The sequence below is a fragment of the Numida meleagris genome, chromosome 5 (assembly GCF_002078875.1).
Source record: "Numida meleagris isolate 19003 breed g44 Domestic line chromosome 5, NumMel1.0, whole genome shotgun sequence".
NCBI classification, from domain to species: domain Eukaryota; kingdom Metazoa; phylum Chordata; class Aves; order Galliformes; family Numididae; genus Numida; species Numida meleagris.
In genome coordinates, this window is record NC_034413.1 from 9,963,988 (window position 1) to 9,975,572 (window position 11,585).

Genomic DNA, 11,585 nt, shown 5'->3' on the forward strand with positions numbered 1-11,585 from the left:
CTGACTAATCCACAAGTAATCCTGTCCTTCTGCTGCAGGCTTACCGGTACCTCACCCCGTATACCCCCATCTGCATTGCAAAAGCTGTGAAGAATGCATTGGAAACAGAAGGGATGAGAAGAGCACATGTAAGTGGAGCCTTGAGAGCCTCCTTGCACATGGCAGGAGGTTTACTTTACCTTCAGGGAAAGAAATGGCATTTTCCTTTCAATTTTAGCATTTTGGATTGAAAAAGTAAATACTAATTTGGATGGCAGGTTAAAAAAGGTTGCCTACTGCTGTTGAAACACATTTTTTTGGTTGGTTAGCATTCCCTTGGAGTGAAGAGCAACATTTTAATTGGAGGAACCAACCTTGCTCTGTTGGAAGACCATGCAGACTTGTTGTTTAGAATCTGAGCCCTCAAAGGGATGTTCTCTCTCTGTTGATAGTTCTGCTGCTTGTCTCATGGAATCTTAAAATTATTATCACTTGACTAAACAGGGCTTAAAGAACAGTTATTGACACACGGTGCAAAACACAGGCCAAGATTTTCAAAAGCAGCTAGCATTCTCAAAGCACTCTGTTTTTGCATCACCATTGTGACATTCTGGAAATGAGTCTGATTTCCCAGGATGTTTCATGTTTTCAAGCAAAGAGGTTGCCCCTGAAACGAGTTCACAGTGGAGCTGAAATTTTCTCGTGTTTATTTTCTGCTAGTTCTAAAGCAGAAGGTTTCACAACAGGAAAAATGTGCCAGTGGAAGCAGAGCTGGCAATTCTGGGCTTTTCCCATATTTGCTGCTATTTTCTTGGGATCTGCTAGTTCTTATTTCAATGTTTGTTTTAATAAGGGAAAAAAAAAAGTACTGAGCAGAGAAGGGCATGCTCCCTGTTGCATAGCCAGATGTGTTGCATGGTTGAAAACTCTGAAAACCTGTATTGACATTTATATATTTGTCCTCATATGTTTCCAGTGCTTACAGTAATTACAGGATGCAGAAGCTGTGAAGACCAGGTTACCTCTTAGTTTGTATTTCTGGAATTTGCAGGTTGAACTGCTTCGTCAAGAGCAATATTTGTACAGAGGGTTGATAATTTCTTCTTCTCAATTCCATTTTCTTGTGCTTATTTTACCATAGATTAAAGATGCTGTTGCGCTGTGTGAGCTCTTTAACTGGCTGGAGAAAGAGGTGTGTATTAGTTTTTTTGTTTGTTTGTTTTTTAAGTTGGAAACGTTATTGCTAAGTAAAATTCTCTGTTAGTATAGATCATTTTTAATGTTCTTTATGATGCCTTTGATACAAGTGGGGAAATAACTGTGGTTTCTTCTGTTCGGTTTGTGGAATTTCAATTGTTTCTATCCAAGGCTGAATGAACTTTTTGAAAACATATTCCCATTTATTTTACAAAGACCAAAGCCAGAGCAGGTGAGGAACGATATGAGTATGCTTAATGTAGTGTTGATACTATCTTGTGCTGGTTTGGTAGTGCAGAACATAAAATAATGTCTATTTTGGTGCAGTACTATGCAAGTATTCCCATGGTTGTCGACACTGGCTGGCAGCATGGGCGGATTTGGTGTTTATGAATGGTGTGTTGCAGTCATGCCGTGTACAGTAAAAATGGAATAAAGTGAAATTACTCGTTTGTCCCATGACTGGATTAGAAGTACATAGTGAAGGTACAGAGCTCCAGATGTTACACAGTAACTTATAAAGCTGCAGTGCTTGTATGCTACTGCTTGTCTGCATCCATTGTGTTCACCTGTGGAAATGATTTGGTGACTTCCAGAGGGTGCCTTTTAACATGTCCAAGTACTTCGTGAGATCTGCTTCAGAGGCTGTGAGACCTCTCTCTTGTCCTCCTTTGCCTGTTCAATCCAGCGGAAGTTGATTCAGTTGGACACAGGTTTTGATTTATCAAATGCTTAATATGAAATTTAACATCCTTTGTTTTTCTTGCACCTGCTTCCGTCTCTAGATTAGAGGCGTAAAATTTCTGCTGATACCATGTTCTGTTGAAGTGGATAAAACTGCGTAAACTTACTGTAACCTGTATTTGAAGAGATGTTGCCTTGTGAGATGTTACTTTGTGCGTATCTCAGTGAAATCGATGCTGCACTAAGTGGTCCCTGGGCAGGGTTCAGCAGTGGTGCCCTGAGCAGCTTCCTGCTTCTCGCATGCCACACACAGCACTGCTGGGTTGGTGTTCCTCGTTACTGAGGAATGAGGACAGAAAACCTGGAAACGGGCCGCTTCAAGATTGGGTTTCATAATGCTCAGAGGGGGCCCACTGCTTAAGCATATAGCGTTGTCTTTGCTTGTTGGTGTACTAATTCAACCTGCATCTTTGTCCACTAGGTTCCAAAGGGAACAGTGACAGAAATAATTGCTGCAGACAAAGCAGAGGAGTTTCGCAGGTAAAAAATAAATCCCCTGTGGTATTTTCTTGGTGGCATTTTTATCCACCATTTATTGCTATTTTATTCTGTAGAAATCGAGCTCGCTTGCAGATATGTTTTGCTTGAGGGCAAACCGTAACTCCAGCATTTTTTTGAACGCTTGAAAGAGCTGGGGAAGAAGTGGGTCTCTTGGGAGGTACAAGTCCCAGCCCAGTGGATCCTATCTGCTTTCCTTTTGAGATAGCAGTGAGGAGTGCTGCAGGTTAGGACACTCGAATATAAGACAGTTGCTTTCTTACCACAGAGGAGCTTGTGTAAGCATTAGATTTCATCATCTCCCGATGGGGAATTTGTATTGAGAGATACTCCAATGTATATCTAACAGGATCTCTAGAAATGCGTAGGAGTAAGTAAATAATAAAAAGAAATTGTTCAGGACATCTCTTCCCTGGGTGGTATGGGTGGTAACCTTATGTGTAAGAAAAGGACAGAGATAGAAAACGTGTTTCCACATTTTTGAAAGGATAGGACTGAGATCTGTACAGTTTCCCTGCCAAAGTGTTTCTTGTCCAGGCAACTGATGAGGGTAAGAGGAAGGCTGAGATAGAGTGCCCTGTCCTCAGTTTCGCTTCATCTTTTGTATTCCTCTTGCTTGTGCTGTAGTGTTGTAATGATCACCATTTTTTCTTTCAGCCAACAGAAAGACTTTGTTGAATTGAGTTTTGCTACTATATCAAGCACTGGTCCAAATGGAGCCATCATTCACTACAAGTAAGAGAAACACTGCTTCTTCTTTCATCCATCAGCAAACATAGTTGGAGTGAGTTGTCTAGCTTCTTTGTGGTGTCACAACAGGGTACTCCAGGGAGATGTAGTCACTGTTTGCCATCTTATTTTATTCCACCAAAGCTTCTATGCATACTAAGTAAAGATCTCTCCCTGCTGGCAGTATGCGTGTATTATAATGCTGATCTGCTCAAGGGCCATGGAAAAACCCTATTTTGTGGGTAGAAGGCTGAGAAGGACAAATACAAAGTGCAAACTGTTCTGCAATGTGTCCAGGAACAGATGTTGAGGGTTTTGCTTGAAGTAAGAAAACTATTCTCTGTACTTCAGTGCTATTTACTGTAGAAAATAAACTCCTCGGTATGATCCCTGGTTTAGCACATGTTGCATTTCCATCACTGCCACAAAAAATCCGAGCTGACGCATCCAAGCAAACACTTGATAAGGCTTCTGGATTGTAGATATGAGCTGGAGACCTTAAAACTGTGAACCAAGCAACTTTGTGTTTAACTGAACAGGCCAGTTCCTGAGACCAACAGAACGCTGTCTGTCAACGAGATCTACCTCCTGGACTCAGGAGCACAGTACAAGTGAGTGGGATGAATGGGACTGAACCACTACGTTTTCTGCTCCTAGTGACCACACTGCAGTGTCAGCTCACAATTGCTCTGGCAAGCATGGCGATGTGTAATTTTGACTGCAGTGCCATTTCACTGGGAGCCTGTTTATTGTGTCCCCTGTGAAGGGAGACTGGGATTCTGAGTGTAGCCAAGAGCATTGGTCACGGGGTGACTGATCCCTACCAGAAAGCACTCAGCTAGTTTCTGGGCAGCTGGCTGGGGCTGCTGACTGGCCTTGCCTGGGACAGGGGACGAGGTCTGAAAGGGCATTTCTCTGAGTCCTGTTGTCAGTGTGATGGTAGCTGTGCTTTAGCTGGCGGGGCATGTTTGTTGCAGCTCTGCTCACTGAATTGGTCATGTTAGAGCTGCAGGGAATTGGGAGGAGATCTGGCTAACCAGATTTAGCCATAGGCTGCCTACACAGCAGCCTGCACAGCTAAGTAAGGCACCCACCCTGCCAGGATGTGGGCAGAAGGTAATGATTTGGTTGATATTGAGGTCAGAACAAGGTGGGGCAAAGGAGCAGGACAGCACTGCCCTGTGGCATTCTTTGCCTTTCCAGAGAGAGACTCAGCTGCAGTTCCTTATCCTGGTGGCCACTTGGGTCTCGGGTCTGTTTTTGGGTAGGCGTCATGTCTTTTGACTTACTCTCTGCTGTTTTTGCAGTGATCTCAGTTCTCTACAGCTGTTTATTGTGGAGCTGTGACTCCATGGAAAATGAAGGAAGCAGTATTTTCAACCAGTGTAAATATATGAGAAGTGATTTGTTCAGAGAGATACATGATAGACCTGGCTGCTCCTTTGAGAGCTGTGCCTTTTTGTTTCATCAGTCAGGAAGAGCTTTGAAAATGAACCATACAGACATCCTTTGATAAGGCTTTTACAATGAGATCTTTCCCCTACTCCTCTGATGGCCTAATTAGCAATTTCCTTGGTGCCACTATGAAAAGCAAGTCTTTGAATAGAATGTAAGCTGGACATCAATGACACTTAGCACAGCATTGTGTCAGGGATGCTCAGCTTGTCACTGCTGAGAAGTTAAACCTGAGTTCTTTTTGACTATGGCCAGTATGTGCTGGGGAAGAGTATTGGTACAGGAGTGAGTGTTTCAAAGGGAACTCATTATTTGAAGAGCCTCTGTGTTTGACAGCAGGCTCAAAATAACATTCACATAAGGAACCTAGAGCCATTTTTGAATGTTTCAGACTAAATCCTATCCAAATGATGGATAATTTCCAGTTGTTCTAGCACAAAGCACCCTGAGGATAAGGACACTAAACCTGCTTACACTTCCTTCTTCTGAGCTGTTGGCTATAATTTGTGCATAAATACATATTTTTAAACTGCTAATGAATCGTTTTTCCTACAGTAGAATAAGTTTGGCCTTCTCTGTCCTGTTCCCAGTGGGCAGGTACCAGCTGCTAAACCTCAAATTCACTTGATTTTTATGAGCAGTCTAGATTCTAATTTGACAAGAACTTTGGGATCCTTACATTTGAAAGAGAATGTGCGTGTTCAGGAGTTTCTGAGATTAGGAACTTTTATATGATCAGTCTTATGTAGCACAGAGCAGATAACTTTACCCAATGGTTAGACTGGTTTTTCTGCAGTATGACTGTTTTTGTTTTTTTTTTAATGTGTTTTCACTTTGATCCTTCTTCTTCCTCCTATTCCTTTGCTTCCTGAATCTTTGTTTGCCTCTGGAAGAGATGGTACAACAGATGTGACCAGAACAATGCATTTTGGCACACCGTCAGCCTATGAAAAGGTAGGTTGGCATCTCAGCACGTTTTGCAATTTGACCCTTGTTATTAGAGATACTTAATTATGGTGATAGCTTCAATTTAGTGATGTACCTTATTGCTATATTGTCTAAGGGATCTGTCAAGTGTCATTTTTTTTTTTTACTAATGAAAGTGACAGTGTTTTGATTAAGACTGAAAAGGAGGCTGTCAGACTTCAAAATTTCAAATATAAACTGTTTAGAAAAGGACACTGTTTTCTATCTCAAAATATACACCTCTCATTTAGTAAATGACGTTTCTTCTCTATGGAATAGTAAGATCAGTGGGCTGAGGATACGCATCACTGTTTTGCCCAACATGGGGTGCTACAGGAGTTTAATTTAGCTTAAAGCTCAGTGTCTAATGTAGAGCTGCATTAGTGGTTTGTGCCTCGTATACTGTGTCAAAAAGTAGTCTCAGACTGCTCTGAGAAGGTCAGTGTTGGAAATTCAGCAGTGTAGTTTTGTTTATTTTAAATTGTTTCTTTAATTAACACTCAATTATTGTACTTTGCTCGGTGATGAAAATAGGATATGCTTAGAAAGTGAAGCTGAAGCCACAAAGAAAATCAGTCACGTAGGTCAGGTGAATCCTGCTGCTAAACTTACAGTCTGACTTTGTAGCACTGTCTGTATTAGCTGAGAAAGATCTTCCAAGTAATTTAAACTTTTTTCTGCTTGTGCTTTGCTTTTGCATTGGATTGCCATAGCAGGAAATGAGCAGGTCTTTCTGCATCCTTTGCAATTTGCTACCAGGTGCAGTCTTCCTTTCTGTTCCGGGGAAGGGCAGTGTTTTGTCTCTCCCTGTTTATTTATGATATGCATTTCTTTGGCAGGAGTGCTTCACCTACGTCCTGAAGGGACACATAGCTGTGAGTGCAGCCATCTTCCCAAATGGAACCAAAGGTAAGCTCATGAGTTGGAGTGTTTGACCATAATGGTTCTCCAGAAGTCACCATCAAGTGATGTGAAAGCAGCATTGTGATTGATAGGTCCTGATGTGTTAGGCAGATGTTGGTGTAACTGTCTGCGTCTGTTTCCATCACAGCATGTTGGATTCTGGATTATTGATTTCCCCCTCTTTTAGCAGCCACCAGTGCTGAAAATTTAGAGAAGTCTGAAGGGTGTTCAGAGTGCTTTGTTTCTAGGGTGACGGTGATGTTCCTCACTGACTGGCACTCCTAGCACATCTGTGGTCTTTTTCTGCTCTCAGATTGTTTTATGCTTTTATTCTAAGGCCTATCAAAGTGATAGGTCACTTTCCAGTTTCAAAAAGACTGGCTAATTCCCTTTGAGTTAACGTGGAATCTCTTTCATCAGTGAGCAGTGTGGGAGAATACCACATAGAGGAACTGGTTTGATTATTTTACAGGAGAATATGTGATGTACACTCACTGCTGGTGAACGCTGCAAGCTCTCTTCTCCCTAGTCAGAAACTTGACACAAGCATGCCTCTCTGTAGGGTGGCTTCCATTTCACACGGCTATTTAACCACTAGATTCTTGAAAACCCAAGTGAAGCAAGCAGCAGTGCAACGTTTTGCGGACTGTATTCTGAAGAACCGTGCAATTTGAGTGGGAGAGGGGTTCTTTCAATGAGAATGACTTTGAATGGCAGACTTCTCAAATCTGCTCTGTAACTTCTGACAAACTGATGACTTTGTTTGATTTTTCCCCTTTTTAAATTTTTTTGTTTTCTTTGCACATTTTCCGGGTTTGAACCCTTGATGTGATTATCAGTCTGTAAGGAAGCCTGACTTGATCGAGTTTTCTTTCCATGTGTGTCTCTTCCCCTTGGCCTGCAGGTCACCTTCTAGATTCCTTTGCCCGTTCTGCCTTGTGGGACTGTGGTTTGGATTACCTGCATGGGACAGGACATGGAGTTGGCTCTTTCCTAAATGTACATGAGGGTCCTTGCGGCATTAGCTACAAAACCTTTGCAGATGAGCCCTTGGAGGCTGGCATGATCGTCTCTGATGGTATCTAACACGAACAATTCATTCCGGCTACTGAGGGAGGGACCAAATTCTTAAGATGCAGGGGGAATAACTCAGACAGTGGTGGAAAGGGAGGATGTGATCGTAAGCTCTGGTCCTGCCTCCTCAGTTTTGTTACTTTGTCATTTAAGCCTTCTGGGTAAAGATGCTCTGATTTTAGCTGTCTCCATAAAGCATCTTTTCAGTTGAGTTCTGCAGGCCTGCTGCATTCTTTGTGAAGTGAAAATCTCAGCAGAGTTGTGCTGCTGACCGTCACGTGCTGACTCCCAGTCTGCAGTGGAAGAGCTGGCTACAGAACATGATGGACAGCAGATTTCCAGGAGCTATGCTGTGGGCATTTTGAGATAGCTAATACATGCCTTATTTTTCCAGTAATAAATTAACGACCTTCTGGGTTTTACTAAAAGGCTTGTGTTCCTTCAGGGCTGCTAAGTCCTTTCAGGGAGTCAGGGGAGCACCTTCCAAAATCACTTTAGGGAAGGGGGTTTCCTACTGGCCTTCTGTAAAGAGATGAAGTTTTTCAGAGTTTCTGGTACTTAGAACATGTACTTGGTGCTCTCTCTTGACTTGGAAGGAGACTCTCTGAGCTTGAGGGCTGTCTGTCTGGTTTCTCCTCTCTTTGAGAACTTCTGCTGTCACCTTGCTCGGGGCTTCTGTGCAGATTAAGTAGAGTCAGAAATTTGTTTGCCTCTCTGGGAGCCTGATGTCAAGATTGTTTAGCAACCTCAGTGAACTAAAGCTATGAAGGGGAAGCTTTGCCATAGGGAATAAGCACTTCCACACTGTAGCTGTGTGTCTTAATTAATTATTGTCTGTTTCTACAGAGCCTGGGTACTATGAGGATGGGTCTTTTGGGATCCGAATAGAAAATGTTGTCCTTGTGATCCCTGCTGAAACCAAGGTGAATGACCTGCTCAAGATGTACCTTTCTTCATGACTCGGTGTTATAAAACTTAACTGGAACTTGAGGTGGGACTGTGCTGCGGACAGTTAATCCTACTTAAGACTGCTGCTCACCAAAACCCTGCTTTGATGAAGACTGATTCTAAGTCTCCTCTATTAATGGAGACACAGAAGACAGTTCTGCTTCTGCAGTTCCCATAGGTTGACATGTGTATATGGAGAGTTATTCTAAAATGTTTTCTGTCTGGGTATCAACCAGTGGTGACCAGAATCTTCTTTAATGCAGCCCCTTGGATTTGTTGCTGTAGAGTTAGTTGATCTCAAGGCAGTCCCCCATGGCAGTAGAACCAAAACTGCAGACAGATTTTGACATAATAATTTCAGGTCTGGTTGGGATATGCTTTTAGAAATGCCAGACTGGAAATGACTGTATGGTCATCAACTCCTTTGCAGTTATGACCTGGGGCATGGCCTTTAGAAAATGACTACTGAAAGAAATGACTAAGGTTTATGTGGAGATTCTCTGCTTGATATATGAGAAAAGTTTTTTGGTAAGTTGCTACCTTCTGATCTGAATGTTATGAGGTTGTTTTTTCTAGTGGCCAGTGATGACATGAACCAAAGAGTATGATCTTGCTAGAACAATTTCTAAGAATTTGCAACTTCATTTGTCTTTTGCAGTACAATTTCAAAAACAGAGGAAGCCTGACTTTTGAACCTTTAACACTGGTTCCAATTCAGACGAAAATGATTGATGTTAGTTTGCTGACACAGAAAGAGGTAAGTGAAAAGAGCAGGTTTCCACTGTCTTTTATATGCTACAACTGTCTCGTTCTAGCATGGTTTTACATGCACCGTTGTTCTCTGTTTTAGTTGGTAGATTCAGAGACTGATCTTGAAGAATCTGACTTAATTTTCAGCTTGATCCAGTTGTGGGTGGGTGGGTGGAATAGGTGACTTGTCAAGGATTCTTCTCATCTAAATTATTCTGTGATGAGGGCAGCAAGGACCCTCCAGTGATGCTGTTTTGGTCGTTCCTTTGATACAATATTTGCTGTTATCATGTGTTGTCTTTTTCTGCTCCTGCCTTCATTTTCTTTGTCAGACTATGGTGCTGTCTCCCCAGAGACTTATACTAATTACTGTCCCATGTTGCTGTCTGTATCTGCTCATGATCAATCCCATTCAGCAATGCCACATTTTGCAGTGCTTATGGTCTCTGAGCAGACATCAATCATACTTGCTCAGCAGCATTTATTTCCTAAATAGCTTTATATACCCTAGCTTTCTCTTTAGGTTTCCCATTACCTTCACCTTGGCGTGTTTCATGCTGATTTTTATCATACTGTTCATTTTTCTTCAGCTTATCCTGCTATTCTGAATGATAATCCCATTTGCATTTCCTTTATCTGAAGAGGACTGTGAACAGTGCCAAGATTTACCTTAAGGTTACCTGTTGAGATCAGTAGGGCAACTTGTATCTCAGCAGTGCATTGTTCAGAGTTACAAATGTGCAAAGCTTTTTATTAGACTGTGCCAAGGTAGCTATTCTTGTTGGAGGCAGTGATTTGCAGAAATTTTAAATACTCGTCAGTTGAACTGAACTTTAGCACCCCTGAGAACCCAGGACTAGTAGCTTCAGTTCCTACCCTCATCAAATCTCCAAGTCACTTTAATGTATTAGGGATCTGTCTCTGGGACTGGGTGCCATCCCAGCCTAACATTTGCCATCCCTTTGCCTTTATAGTTGTGTACAGCCACCATCTATTCTGTGCTCATACTGTATGTTGTATTCCTCCTTTTCTCCAGTGTAACTGGGTGAATGACTATCATCAAAAGTGCCGGGAAGTAATTGGAGCAGAACTGGAGAGGCAAGGTCGGCATGAAGCTCTTCGATGGCTCATCCGGGAGACAGAGCCTCTTGTCAGAGTTCAGTAGCACGGCCGTTGTCTTTGGTACGTGGAACATCAGGATTGCTCGGTGTCACAGTAATCTACATCTTCTTGGCCCTTGACACCACTGGGAGAAAGTTCTTTGGTAAACCTTTGGAAATCAGGAGGGGGACTTCGTTTCGTGTTTATCTCTTCCTCATCACGTGCGAGGAATGGGAGGGAAAGAAGGGTTACCGTCTCAACATTTTTTGAGGGGGAGGGGAAGGTTGAGAATAGAAAGCAAATAAAGTACGCAAGCATGTTGCCTTTGAAATGGAGGATCTGGAAATAATGGTTGTAAGAGACAATACTGGAATATTTTATATGGTCTGTTTTTTTCACTGTGAAAACTCAGTATTTTTACATACTTGGGTTCCAGTTGCTAAGATTCTACCACACAGCAGGACTGATTACTGAATAAAAGTTTCCAACCTGTTATGCACTTTGCCTTCTCTTGCAGTCAGTGATACGTTGGGTTTGACAGCCTGAAGAAGGGCAAGAACCAGATAATTTCACCTCTATGTGTGTATCCAGCTCAGACAGCGAAGAAATACGTACAGAGCTTCCTTGTGCTAGGAACGGGGCAGATGTTATGAAAAGGCCTGACAGGAGCTGTCAGTTCTGTGTATGCTTTGTGACACATCGTGGAAGGGGTTTGGTGACACAGAGGGTTATGCCTGTGGAGCACTCAGGCCAGTGCTTCTGTCTATTGTTATGATGTACTGAGTACTTGTATAACCCGTGGCAGCGTAGGATGAGTTGGCAGTATCATGGAATTATAGCTCTTCCTGGACACAGGGCAATTATTAAGTTAAAAAAAAGATACAGTGGACAAAAGAAGGCTTCTGTGCAACTTTGGTTCAAAACCAGCCTGACCTCAGACACCACGAACAGTACTCCGGAGTGCTAGGCAGTGCACAAAGACATCTAGTGGAAAAGGGAGCTACTGCAAGATGAGCACCGGTATGAGCTCATCCCACCCTTCTTCACCAGAGAGGGAGAATGTTCTGCTCTGCAGTCTTGTGCTGTGTCTGTCTTCTGAAAAGTCCCTGTGTGCAGCCTCATCAGAGCATTGTCCATAATGCTAAATGGTGGTGTAAGAGCATGCTTATTAAAAGAAAAACTCGTAATATTTGAAACAGAGAAAAAACACTAAAGCTCAATATTAGATATAAAAGGAACAA

General features: G+C 42.4%; 1 protein-coding gene across 4 annotated transcripts in view; it reads left to right on the forward strand.

The window, feature by feature from the left end:
* XPNPEP1 (X-prolyl aminopeptidase 1) overlaps window positions 1-10,839 on the forward strand; it is a 29,776-nt gene extending 18,937 nt beyond the window's left edge. For all 4 annotated transcript variants that reach the window (XM_021399314.1, XM_021399315.1, XM_021399317.1 and 1 more), the window contains exons 11-21: window positions 39-128; window positions 1,121-1,171; window positions 2,342-2,400; window positions 3,076-3,153; window positions 3,687-3,758; window positions 5,496-5,556; window positions 6,408-6,477; window positions 7,376-7,549; window positions 8,392-8,468; window positions 9,152-9,250; window positions 10,280-10,839. In XM_021399314.1, the coding sequence (XP_021254989.1) occupies window positions 39-128; window positions 1,121-1,171; window positions 2,342-2,400; window positions 3,076-3,153; window positions 3,687-3,758; window positions 5,496-5,556; window positions 6,408-6,477; window positions 7,376-7,549; window positions 8,392-8,468; window positions 9,152-9,250; window positions 10,280-10,408 (960 nt within the window). In that variant the 3' untranslated portion in view covers window positions 10,409-10,839. The remainder of the gene's footprint in view (window positions 1-38; window positions 129-1,120; window positions 1,172-2,341; window positions 2,401-3,075; window positions 3,154-3,686; window positions 3,759-5,495; window positions 5,557-6,407; window positions 6,478-7,375; window positions 7,550-8,391; window positions 8,469-9,151; window positions 9,251-10,279) is intronic.